Source organism: Amblyomma maculatum, chromosome 5 (genome assembly GCF_055883805.1).
Source record: "Amblyomma maculatum isolate TAMU_Amacu chromosome 5, ASM5588380v1, whole genome shotgun sequence".
Classification (NCBI taxonomy): domain Eukaryota; kingdom Metazoa; phylum Arthropoda; class Arachnida; order Ixodida; family Ixodidae; genus Amblyomma; species Amblyomma maculatum.
The window spans coordinates 155,937,350-155,951,067 of record NC_139348.1 but is presented as its reverse complement, the minus strand read 5'-3'; the positions used below and the strand labels follow the sequence as shown (position 1 = coordinate 155,951,067).

Here is a 13,718-nt window from a genome sequence, read left to right as displayed (position 1 = left end):
AGCCATCGCATTGGTGGAAGCGCCGGAATCGGAAAGGCTAGTGGTATCACGTTCTGGTGAGTCCACAAATCAGTTGACTCGAGGTCGAGGAGATGGTGACACTTTCGATAACGGGCCCAGTTCATCATAGTCAGTCATAGGCTCCATTGTTGTTGGCTGCCGAACTCGAAATACCCTTCGGGGAGACTCACGCGTTGAAGCTGATATACGGTGCTTAGCTTGAATTACCTTCGAGAGGCCACGTGGTTGTGACCTCACGAAACTGCTTAGCCAATGAGAACGGTGGTACAAATAACGGTCGGACAAGATGAGCATATGAGGGCTTTCGCAGAAATGTTTAGGTCCCAACAGGCGAAAATGGGTTTGATAAGCAACTCAGCCTTACGCAATGAAATAAAAATTACCTTTGTGCATTTGGTTACAATGGAAGCTATTAAAAATACATCAAAATATTCACAGCAGCCTAATTTGCATTTTATGTAGGTTAGGTGGGAAGAAGGAAAAAGTCTATAAATGCGGGATTCAATCCCGCGAGTGCAACACCAGCAGTTAGATGGATTTATTGAAAGGAAAAGGCACAAATGTTGGCGGGAATCATTCAAATCTGGCCTGCTACTCTGCACTGGGGAAGGATAGAAGATCATGATCGGTGACGATGTGGGAGAATTAAGTCATATGAAATACATATACAGGCACAGTAGCCTGCTTTACAAGCGTGAATCAAGTCCGCTGGCGCACAAAAAACGGCAAAGAGAACGCATTGCCTAAATGCATAATAATAATAATAATAATAATAATAATAATAATAATAATAATAATAATAATAATAATAATAATAATAATAATAATAATAATAATAAAATTGGTTCTCAGGAATGGAAAGGCACAGTATCTGTCACACTTGCTCTGTGGACACCAGAACCATGCCATAATGGGAAGGAGGAAGGTGGGAGTGAAAGTGGAAAGAGAGAAAGGGGTGCCATAGTGGAGGACTTCAGAGTAATTTCGACCATTTAGGGATCTTTAATGTGCACTGACATCGCAAAACACACGGAGCCACCAGCGCTCAGAATCGAACCCGGATACTCCGGCACAGCCGCCGCGGTGTAAACTCGATATACATTTTTTTTTTTGCTTTTATACATTTTCAGCAAATTTCGTATTCCCATTCCAAAACACATTGCACTTCAGTCAAAGAGCCTGAAGCACTGATGATAAAGTCACAGCAGAGCCATTTAAGGGGAAAAAACTTTAATAAAGGCGCAAATCTCTTTCAAATAAATACTTTGTACAATAGGTTAAAAAAAAAAACTCTGTCATCTACAGCTGTACAAACACAACACACGTGAACAAATAATTGACGCATACATGATGCGTGAGCGAATGCATTAGTGCTGTGAGGAAAAACACCTGGAATGACAATGGGCGTGAGGCCTAACACACAGCAGCACCAAGAGAAAAAAAAAGCATAGTGCTCCAGTAGAAGCTAGGCCCAAATAAAAAACAGAATGTTGTAGAAAGCTCAATAACACATTTTGTGTGCGACTCCTGCAACAAAGTGCAAGCAAAGTCAGTGCCACGAGTACCCGGACAACCGCAGAATGGCTACACTGCTTAGGACAGTTGTGGAGGTATTTTTTAACAGGTCAGCAGTATTGAACATATGAACATATGTTCATTTCTAATCATTTTTCAGTTTTCACAAAGCAATTGTCTGTAAGCCTTCAACTATCTCGTAAAACTAAATTATTAACCTCATGCCAGGAAACAAGATACCTGACCTATGATTGTTTTCTGACTTGTACTGGCAACTATTTCACTTCAACTATTTAAAACATTAATAACTCAGGACAGAAACAGAGCATGCTCAGACTGCTGCTGCCAACTAATAAAATATGTAGCACTGCTTGCATCATTGTTTGGCATATACTGTTGTAAACAGAGCTTTTGGATCATACCAGTTGCGAAACTCTGCTTCAAAAAGTGACCCAATTTTGTGCGCATTTTTTGGGTGTCTATGAATTGTCGCGCTATCTGGAAGTGCTCAATAAAAACTTTTTGCTATTGCCGCCATTGCCTTTTGGAAATCAAATTTTTCTCTCCTCTTTTCTATCTTGATTAACTATATGGCTGTTATCTTAATAATTTGTGCCACTACAAGTCTTCAACTAACTTTATTTTCTATAATGGTTGTTGATTTATCAACAATCAGAAAGTTTGGAATTTGGACACAGTTTCCTTTAATGGCCGCAGGTGCCACCACCATTCGTAAACACCCAAATTTTGGCCATGATACATGGGCCCTATGGTAAGTTTCGCAACTGGGAGTATTGAGGAGCTCTGGTTGTAAACAGCTGGACAATTGAGGGATGTTCCGGGTAATCCTGGTGCTAACTCTGCACCAATGGCGTGTTTGGGTGGTCTCAACCAGTGCAAGTAAGTGTGGAGAAGGCTGACACCGGTGTACGTTTGGAAATCACTAAAGATCTGCCGCGTCTGTCTCGCAAAGATAAAATGGAACAGCATGACGAAAAGATCGATAACTCTTCTCAGTAAGTACAGGACATACTGGTGAATGGAACATTTAGGAATGTGCTCTGTGCAAAATAGGCTGCATGGTGCTGTGTTATGTACACCAGTGGAGACATGCATCTGCCCGTGTACATACAGCAAGCTGCGGGAGCTGCAGTGTCATGTACCACAGAGCAAAGCATACAACAACTTTCGATTCCTGCCGAAACTTGTGAATATTGTGGCCTTCGGCGCACGAAGCCCAGTCAGGCCAGTAGCCACTGGAGGGAAATGAGAGAACTAGAGTCATAACTTGCACCAAGGTTTCGGGAATGACATGAAAGTGTGTGACTGTGCTGCAAAATAGCCCTTTCGAAGGAATATTCAATAAAACCAGTATGTCCTGATCAAATGCACTGTGCATTTAACATTTTAGGATGCAACACTGAGCTGCTGCGGAAGACCTGAAATTTCATGCATATTTTTGAAAAAACATAATTATGCCCTCAGTGCCAAGCAGCTCATTATGGTTTGCACTATCAAAGCTTGTACTGGGTAGCCTAGAACTGGTAGCTACTAAAGAAGTGTTCCAAGAGCCACTTCAACAATATCTTGGCTGCCTTGTGAGCAGTGAAGGAACGACTAAAAACGGCAGTCACATATGGAAGCTATAAATGTTTCGCCATAAAAAATGGCAAATGAGGTAAGTTGTGGACATGAGCAAAAAAGCATGAAGTGAAAAAAAAAAACAAAAAAAAAACAACATTCACAGCAAACTGCAAAATTTGCTTTGCTTTCAGAAGCATGCACAGATAATTTTGTTTTTAGTTAATATGTTCAGAAGCAAAACAATTTCATATATGATTGCAATAAACAACTTATGAACCAGTGTCAATTAAGGAATCCTATAGAATGGCTATACCATTAGGAAAGTGATAACGAAAACTATATTGCGGGCCTAAGTGCTTACATTTTATGCTCCCAGACAATGCAAGCCCCACTTCATAAATAAATATAATATACACAGCATGCTTTTAACTACATCTACGCTTTGCAATTTATAGCTACAATTTCGAATAGTACACCGCATGGAGGTTGTAAAAAATCTATAGATATCTGGGCGCATCTAAATAAATATACTCTCACCACCTGCTCTAGCATGCCTTGAGGAAATATAGACTATTTGTGCACGAGCTTACAAAGAATGGTGCTGTACAGACAAGCCACATTGAAGCAGTAGTCAGATCATATACTTCATCTAAACAAAAGTCCCAAACTCCCAACTGCACACACTGGGCACACCCATCTAAACACACACATGCCAGTCCAGAGTAACACAGATGAGTGCCAGACAATGTCCGGTCTGTGGCCACGCTTGCGAACGGCCACCTGTTCTTTCTGGAAAGTGGAGGACCAGCTGACTTTCCCTGCAGAATATTTCTCGGTGCCACTCGCAAAGTCTTTTTGCTTTTCATTTGCACGATTCTGCACAACGTTGTCACACACACGTGGGTGCATTGGTGTAAAAAGAAGTCCCAGCTGCTTGTGCACTAGCTGCCCTGTGTCAAAAGAAGGTCGATCCCTGAGGAGCTTCGCTGTGCAATAGTACGACGCATTCTTCCTTTCTCAAGTGGCAGGATTTGAGCTGCGAGCAAATGTGCGGCAGTCTTGTCTTGGCTTGGCAGTGGGCTCATGCTCTCAAGCTCCTCATCAGAAGCCACAGTGGCTGGTGTTCCGGTGTCGCATGTACTACTTTTTGCGGCAGTGTGTGCTGATCCGTGTTGCAGTGGTGTCAGAATTACTCTGACACAGCTGTCCAGTTCAAGCCATGTTTTCAGCTGACTAAAACTATTTCTGCAATATTCACGAGGTTAACCAGAAATGCGGGCAGAACCGGTTCGCCGACTCTTTGGTTTCAAGCTTTTTGTGGCCTGCTGCTGCTGGCATCAAGGGAAAGTTAATTCTTGACTTTTTCCAAGACACATCTAGCAGCCTTTTTCATCCTTTGTTGGGTGGCCAAAACGCAGCAAACAGATACGCATGTCTCACTACTTTGTACACACGAGCCCAGGAATCGTGGTATGAAATAAGTTGTTTTCATCGTCGAACTTGTTCTGAACTGAAAAAAGAGCACGTGGCCATTTCTTTTTTCTTTTTTGTTGTTGTTGCTCATTATCCTGCTTTGAATGAATCACTGATGCGCAGCAAGAATTGCTACAGAGACTCTGCTTTCAAGAGCTTATTAGTGCCTTGAGTTCATCAAAACGTGAGCTCCTATTTCTTTTTTCGTGACTGGAAAATGATTTAGGAAGCAACATTTCACATCCTCTTTGTGCGTGTCTTGGGAGCTCTTTTGTGCCATCATCTTTCTCAACTACTGCCGGTCATTTTTTCCTTTGCATCAGGCCTTCTTTTGATGCTTGATGTTTTGATGAGAAGCTGCTTAGAGAACGCCGGCATGCTTGACCAGCAGTTGTTGCTGACAGGCGGCTGCCATAGTTAAGGTTGTTCATCACTCTCGTGCACTCAGTAGTTGAAGATATTGAAGAGTACGGCGAAGAGTGTGCAGGCCGCGTACACACCTAGTGCCACCCACCACAGTAACTGTTCGTGCAGCTTCTGTTCAAAGTTCTTGAGCACCAGCAAACCTATGGTAAGGCCCGCCAGTGCACCTGTCAGGTGGGCCACGTATGATACTGGCGGCCCGTGAGGTTCGGCGGCGTACCGGTCGTAGACTGCAAAGCCCACGTCCGCAGAGGCTGCATAATGAAAAAAAAATTCTAACTTCAGGGTCATATCTATTTGAAGCAGGAATAAACGTATTAAAGAAAAGAATACAACAAATGATTTAAAACTGCAGTTGACAAAAACACAGTCCCATTTCCAGGTTACTATACTGGAAGACCAATGGAATAGCTGGATGTTATTTTCAGAGAGCGTTTGAAGCTTCCTCAGGAAAAGTGATGTTATGCACCAGTTTGAGTCAATACATGAATGTTGCTCTGAATGCTGACTGCGAATAGGTAACTGAATGTAGCTTTTATAAAAATTCATCAGTATTTGGTAGCCACATGGCATATCAGCCAGTGAGTAATTGTAATAACTACCATTTCTGGTTGTGTGTCTTTTCCTTTGGAATGATGTATAAACATTATTATTACAAATGGCTCACCGTGTGACATTCACCTGTAGCCAGTAAACAATTTATAAAGAAAATTATCCTCTCGTAATTCAGTTTTGAAGAATAGTGCTTATAATGTCAGCTTGGCCTTGAGGACATGTGAAACATAAAACAATGCGACCGAACTGCTGTCACAGTCATCATTTTAATACACTCCAGCTTTTACATCAGCCTGTCCGTAGGTGCCGAAATGGTCACAAATGAACAAGGAGCGATATGGAACAATTTTATCATGACTCACATGACTTGAAGTTTAAGTCGATACCATAGCCTCAGTTTTACTTTTGAAATCAAAAAGCATGACAGAAACAATTTAATTACAAATTATTTACTGGGGTAAATTTATTTCAATGTCATAGCTTGTTTACTAATTTCTTGTCTGTTATTACAAACAGATGACACAGAACCAAAATTTGGATGTGTGTTGAAAGTAGACACAATAACAAAGTAACAGCAATGCACCACTATCATTCTAAACAGCGTTGCTTGCAGCAAAAATTTATGGGATATGACTGCGCGGAAAATATTTTTATGCAGTCACCTAAACCCATTCATCTAAAATGCAGCACCAATGAAGTATGTGCATAATCTGTATATGCTGTACATATCAAGCAATGAATAGCATGGCAGTACAGTTGAATCCCGCCACAATGAATACCGCCACAACGAAATTTCCGCGACAACGAATAATTTTTTATTCCCCGCGAGTATCCTATAAGAATTAATGGCCTAAATTTCTCTGCACAACGAACCATTTTTGCAGAGCGTTTCCGCTTCAACGAAATTTTCGCGTTCAAAATCGAAACCGAAACTAGTTTTATTGGCGAGAAGTCCAAGTCAAATCCAAAGCCACATTAAGCATGAAATTAATGAAATCACGTGATTGCAGTTCCGCCATTTTGGCTTTGTGTCGTGGTCGCGTTGTTCACTCGCTGCCTTTCTCTTCGACAACGACGAGTTTTCATCCGCAGGACACGATGGCAACGCAAGTGAAAAAACGCAAAACTCTTTCCCTTGAGCAAAAAGCTCAAATAATCGCCCAAGCAGAAAGCGGAAGGAAGAAAGCGGCAATTGCTGAAGACTTCGGAATTCCTGCAAGTTCGCTGTCAACGATTCTAGGCAATAAGGACAGCGTGAGAATGGCACTTGCTTCAGGCACATCCCCGAAGCACAAAAAGGTGACGCGGCCCCTCCATGAAGAGTTGGACAAAGCAGTGCATGCGTGGTTTGTGGAAGCACGAGCCAGCAACGTCCCCCTGTCCGGAAGCATCGTCCAGCAGAAAGCCTTGAACTATGCATGCCTACTTGGCATTGATGATCTTAAAGCCAGCATTGGCTGGCTAAACCGTTTCAAGGCCCGCCATAACATCGTTGGAAAAGTGTTGTGCGGCGAGTCAATGTCAGCAGATGTGGACGGAGCAGCTGCTTGGAAGGCGAGTAACATGGCCGGAATTTTAAGCAACTTCGCGCCTGCAGACATTTACAACGCCGACGAGACCGGGCTATTCTACGAGATGTTGCCGGCTAGGACGCTCGACTGCAAGGGGCAGCGCTGTCACGGCGGCAAACACAGCAAAAAACGCATCACAGTGCTGCTTTGCACAAACATGGATGGCTCGGACAAGCGTCCGCCGTTAGTCATAGGCAAAAGTGCCAAGCCGCGCTTGTTTTAAGGGAACTCGTAGCCTACCTGTGCAGTACAAGGCGAACAACAAGTCATGGATGACCCGCGCTATTTTCACCGAGTGGATGATGGCATTCGACCGCGACATGAAGCGGCAGGGCCGTAAAGTTTGCTTGCTTTTGGACAATTGTTCAGCGCATCACTCCGACGAAGTCAAGCTCACTAACACGGAGCTGAGGTTTTTCCCTCCCAATTGCACGTCTGTCTTACAGCCTCTCGATCAGGGCGTGATTCTTAGCCTGAAGCGCGCTTACCGCGGGAGGTTAATTCAGCGGCTGCTTTTTAACACTGAAACCGGCCGAGATACGAAGGTGGACTTGTACGTGGCACTGCAGATTATGTCTGCTGCCTGGAGCACACTGGGGCGCTCAGTAATTGTGAACTGTTTCAGGCACGCCGGATTTGCCGAAGGTCGACCCGTACACTCTGCTGGCCTAACACCAGGCGTTACAGACGACGACGAAGAGGCGTCACCGGCTCCGGGGATCGCGGCCGCCTGGAAAACGCTGGGAGAAATAGGAACCGTGCCGCCTAATCTCGAGCTCGACGAATACATCGGCGCTGACGCTTGTGTTGTTGTTCACGAAGATGTGAGTGATGAGCAGATCATAAAAGCTGCCCGGAATGATAAGGACTCTTCCGATGAAGAAGACGACGACGTACAGGAAGCGCCGGCTGCGGCAACCGCCGTACAGGTGATGGACGCTTTTGATGTCATCAGGAATTTCGTTGCTGTCCGAGACGACGATGTTGCAATGGGTTTGCTGACCGAGTGCGAAAATCGCGTGACGGCGTTGCTCGCCGTGAAGCGTAAGCAAACCAAGCTTACAGATTTTTGGCATTAAACGCCTTTGCTGCTGCTTGGGCAATTCTTTCTGCGTTTCACGTCAAATTTTTGCGATAACGAAGTTCCGCGAGAACGAATTTTTTTTCGTGCACCGTGAATTTCGTTATAGCGGGATTCAACTGTGCAATAATCTCATTAAAAGTTTGAAAGCCCTCAGACAGACAAGGATGAAATAAGTTTGTCGGATCCACTTCTCTCGTCCTTGTCAGTCCGAGTGCTTTAAAATTTATTCTGCTAGACCAACTAGCCCAGCAAACGACTGTTAAACCATATTTTTCCCCAAGAATAACCATCCCGTAAACTACTGCAAGCAATAGTACAACCTTTCACACATCACTGGTATGCGAGAAGTCTCTCTCCTTAGACCACACCACAATTAACCTATTAGTTACACATTCTGGCATTACGCTGTCCAGGGTAGCGCATCTGCACACACAGCGAAGTAGTAATGCAATGCAGTGAACACCTCGGGTGCATTTTAGGGTGGAAAGGTGCTCTCTAATGCTACTTAATTCACAAATGTCGAGAAGTCAACACACTTTGGATCCTGCTTCATACTGCGACGGACACAGTGTATTATGAAAGAAACAAAATAAAAACAAAAAAGCTTCACTTACCTATCAGAAATACGCCCACCAGCCTCACGAGACCGAACTGCATCTGGTTGTAGTTCTGCAAGAAAAAAAGAAATCAGTTGCATTGACGTACTCCAATGTCAAAATGCTCCCATCGTCCCTGTCCTCTAAAAAAGAACAGGAAAAGTAGAAGTTGGTTTGTGGGGTTTAACGTCCCAGTGCAACTCAGGCTGTCAGAGACGCCGTAGTGGAGGACTCCGGAAATTTCGACCACCTAGGGTTCCTCAACGTGCACTGACATCGCACAGCACACAGGAAAAGTAGAAGTTGAAATTCCAAGCAAGAAGCAGGAATACAGCTAAAAAGTGCCGTGCCAAGATGCAGTCAGGGACAAAAGTTTGTGGGATGTGCATTTGTGGAAAAGCATTTATTTCTTCTTGTCTCACTAGTTTTTCCTGTGATATTAAGGCGAAAGCCTTTATTGGCTCATGCTGTCGTGGACAAAATGCATCCAGCTTTTGCGGCGGCTCTGATTGGCCGAGGCGGGATGACGTCATAAAGGTCTCGACCAATCACAGAGCACCACCACAGTAAGCATGAATCCAATTGATTGTTCATTGATTGGCATGAATATGCCAATCAATGAACAATTAATAATTATTGAGTAATTAATTAATTGTTAATTAATCACTAATTCAGTTTTCTTTAAATAGCGAACTACTAGTTAATCACCAATTAAGGCATACGTTAAGTAACTAATTAAATACTAATTGCTTACTTATTGACTGGATAACTTATTTATTGCCTGCTAATTATTTATTTATTACTAATTAGTGCCAGTTGCGCAGAAGAATGCGGCACTCAGGCTTTCACCTTTCACTACTTTAGTAGCTAAAGTCCCTCGTAATTTTTTTTTCTCTGAATGGGGCGTGCATGTCCCCTCGTGATACAGCACATTTCATTATTTCATTCACTATGTTTGCCCAGTCACACGAATATTTTTCCGCGAGCTGACGTCCAGCAATCTTTTGTCCCTGACTGTACGGCAAAGATAGCAGCATTAAACCGTAGCTATTGGACACAGCATTCGAGAATCTCAAATTTCGTGCACGCTGGCTTCACTGCACGGCACCCAAGGCATGCAGGCATGCTCGTTTTCTGCAGTAGGCAAACGTTGGTCGAAGACGAGTCACGAGCGTGCGGCATGGCTGGATTATTTCACATTATTGCACCAGCACATCAGGCATAAAAAAAAAAAAATGCGATCAAGCCTAAGTTTTGGTTCAAACACAATCACAGGAGCACTCCGAGCACGTTTCACTGCACAGCAACAGTGCCCCGTGGCAGAGTACCCAAGATTGATGATTCAGCGACGACGAGAATTTTTGCGACGTTCACTCCAAGAGGTTCTTACTGCATGCGATGATGACGCATCGTTGATTGTACAGTTCATTTCACAGGCATCAGCATCATTCCATTTTTCAGTCACTCTCTTCCAAAAATATAGTTAAACCCAATTGTCTAAGAAAGAGCTGCTGTTGGCAATTCAGGTATTACATACAGTAGCGACAAATAGGCGACCAATCTGCATCTACGGAGCGAAAGTCGTACAAAGCTGTCCCACCCGCAGATGGAGGCCTGATTGCTGGAAACGCTGGAACTGGAAGCGGGGACATATGCATTCGCTTTATCCGGTTCCAATGTTTCCACCAATCAGATGAGAGCGAAAGCGGTGAAAACGAAACTAATAAAAACGACGAAGACTGGAAATACGGGCCCGGGTCCCATTCAGTTAGACTAAGAGAAAGTGTCAAGCGGCACTCACCAGCAGCACGTTCGCTAGGTGGGCCGCTAGCAGCGCGTAGACGCCACCCGAGGCACCAACGAGATAGACGTCCGTGTCGAACACGGACGTGCCCAGGGAGCCTGCACCAAGGAAGAGACAAATTAAGCCAAGAGCCTTCATACAATGAACACAGCATTTGTACAAGAATCGCAGACTACCCTCGATCAAGGAGCTTTCTGATTTAAAGCGGCTTTAAAGAGGTCAACGCAGTGCTGCCAGTTGAAGAGGAGGCAGTCATCCTCACTCAGTTACAAAATATCATTAAGATGGTAGTTTAGTTAATGGGGTTTAACGTCCCAAAGCGACTTAGGCTATGAGAGACGCCGTAATGGGGGACTCCGGAAATTTCGACCACCTGAGGTTCTTTAAGCTGGACAGACATCGCACAGCACGCGGGCGCCTTGTTTTTCGCCTCCATCAAAAAGCGACCGCCCTAGCCGCTGCACCAACACGGTTTGATGCACCAAATAGGAACGCATCAAACGCCACCATGGGCCTAGCTTGACAGGGCTGAAAGCAACAGACGATTCCACTTCAGGGTCAAACCATTGTGTTAAACGATACGAGAAAAAATATTTATTAAGATCACTTTTATTGTTAGAAAACTGGAAATAGGAGTTGGAGTTGGAGTTTACAATCAGAAGGAGCGGGTGCGCTCTGCAACTACGAGATGGCGCTACGTGTTGTAATATCGCGCTTCGTCGCGGTCGCCGAGCAACAGGTGCGAAGCGCGTTTCCCGTGGCTAGAGAAAAGCCTCGCAGGATGCTACTCAAGAGAGATCCTCTCCTCGTAGGTGAGAGGAGGATAAGGAAGAGGTACGAGTCTATCTTTGCCGCACAACGGCGGAGAGGGAAAAATGTAACTCACAAACCAAGACGGCGCTTCCAGAGAGAAAGAGAGAGAGAGATCATTTCTGTATTCTCCTCCTCACCTGCGAGCACTCCGGCCATGTAAACCGTGCCGATGCGAAGCGAGCCGTGGACCATTTCTAGTGGCAGGCCAACCAACATCTGGACCAGCAGGTTGAACAGCAGATGGATCCACCTGTTGCCACACAAGGGGTGGAGGGAAAATTGAGGCGAAGGACAAATAAAGCGAAGTCAACGGGGAAGGTTAAAGACCTGGACCTCCAAGCGAGGTAACAGCTGTAAAACAGCGGCTATCATATACAACAGGTGCAAATCCTGAATGCAAGGAGATCGCTTAATTCAAGGTTTATTTATTTATTTATTTATTTATTTATTTATTTATTTATTTATTTATTTATTTATTTATTTATAACATACTGCGTACCAAATATGGTCCAAGCAGGAGAGGCACAGTATAAAACAAAGTAAAAAAAAAACTGACCCTGTACAGCATTAGTATTAACAGAACCCCCCCCCCCCCCCCCCCCCCAAAAAAAAAAAAAAAAAAAGCGCAATGAAAGGCAAGGAACACGGAATCGGGCACACGAGCAACTATCAATTCTGCCTTATTCTGCGGTCCTTGTCATGGTGAACCAACTCGCCCAAACGCTGTCGTTATTCAAGAAGTCCTCCCAAAGTGTACACAAAGATGTGCTCTTGCCTATATATGTATAGGTGTGGCACCCCGCTTTATCGAAACACCGCTTGTACCGAAATGCCACGACTTTCTACATGCAACTACATGCACACGGGAATATCGGGAAAAAAGTATAGCTCACCCCGCGTGGAGGACCATGTAGAAGACGAAGCGCCATACTTGTATGCGCTTGTCCGGTCGGTAAATGAAGAAGCTGTCGATGGGCACCGGCCCTGTAGGTGTTACCGCACCTGTGGTCACCGTGTAGTAGGTGAAGAAGCCCAGCTGTAAAAGAAAAAAAAAAAGAAAAAAAGGTTGAAGCTAGGTATTTGCCAACACGACCTTCTGTAGAGCTAGCCCTGCTGCACTGTACTCGATCTACAAGCGCAGGGAAAGACGCGTAAGACAAAGAAAGCATTGACGTCCAGCCACAGCTGAAAGTCCACACAGGGTAGAATAGCTAGGTGCTTTTCATGGTAGCCGCAGTTTTGATTCCAATCAACAGAGCACAGTGCGGCTGCATTGCTGCGCTTGCCTTTCGGCTGTAGACATACACCTGAACCATAGTGCAGTTAACGCATTCGAATAGAACTTGTAGGAAGTGGCTGCGACCGCACCTGCAGCAATTGATAGCTTCCTCTATCCATCAAAACGAATGGTGCGTCCCGAGAAGAAACTCAGACGTTTCGTCCTTCTCGAAGAAATGACGCTGCCCCCCCCCCCCTTTTCTTCCCGCCTTTTTTTTTTTTTTCGATGTAAACTCTTAGGGCGCCAGCTCCAAGGCGCATCCAGTGGATAGCGACTTTTTTTGCTACTTTCATAACAATGCAACAGAATGCCGTCTTTGGGCTTCCAAAAAAAAAGAAAAATAAACGCAACTCGTCCTGTTTTCTCATGTTTTTGCGCTTTCCCTCAAAAAGTGGACTCGAGTCGGCTTCTGTCGGTTCATTTAATCGCGGCTATCGACCGTCAACCGGGTGAACGTAGCGGTGTTCTGCAACGATGTGCGGCGACGCCGCTTAGGTAGGGACTTTTTTTAGAACTTTACTTTTGAGGCCGCATCCTGGTCTATAGACTTGCTACTCCTTATTACAGGGTGATGGGGTCACCAGTTAGGTCGACGCAACCAGAAAAATACGATTGATAAAACAACAGTCCCCGCTCGGGGAATGTCTCGTATATATCGGGAGAGCAAGCCCCTGGCAGCCAGTACGACTCGATGAACGTTGCTGAGACGTAATGTAAACGCGCATAGAACTCATTCGTTATGAAACAAGCAGGGCCAATATTTTCAGTTTGCTTCGTTATCGAAGTGTCGCTATCTCACGTGACCTCGAGTCATCTTTTTGGTCTAAACGCCGGAACCGAGTGTTGCCACTACGGAACCGGAAGAGGTTGTAACATCGTGTTCCGGCGTTTCCACCAATCAGACGACTCTAGGTCAGGGAGATAGCGACACTTTCGATAACGACGAAAACTGGGAATACGTGTGCCCAGTAGTCGTTCTTGGAGGCAAACTGGCAAGCTG

The 13,718-nt window shown here is 44.7% G+C and overlaps 1 protein-coding gene across 2 annotated transcripts in view; it reads right to left on the bottom strand.

The window, feature by feature from the left end:
* Positions 1-1,087: 1,087 nt before the first annotated feature.
* The window catches only part of LOC146190055 (protein rhomboid-like), a 241,870-nt gene continuing 229,239 nt past the window's right edge, over positions 1,088-13,718 (bottom strand). For both annotated transcript variants that reach the window (XM_084604785.1, XM_084604786.1), the window contains 5 exons: positions 12,333-12,475; positions 11,577-11,689; positions 10,624-10,724; positions 8,841-8,895; positions 1,088-5,270 (listed from right to left, as the gene is read on the bottom strand). In XM_084604785.1, the coding sequence (XP_084460911.1) occupies positions 5,038-5,270; positions 8,841-8,895; positions 10,624-10,724; positions 11,577-11,689; positions 12,333-12,475 (645 nt within the window). In that variant the 3' untranslated portion in view covers positions 1,088-5,037. The remainder of the gene's footprint in view (positions 5,271-8,840; positions 8,896-10,623; positions 10,725-11,576; positions 11,690-12,332; positions 12,476-13,718) is intronic.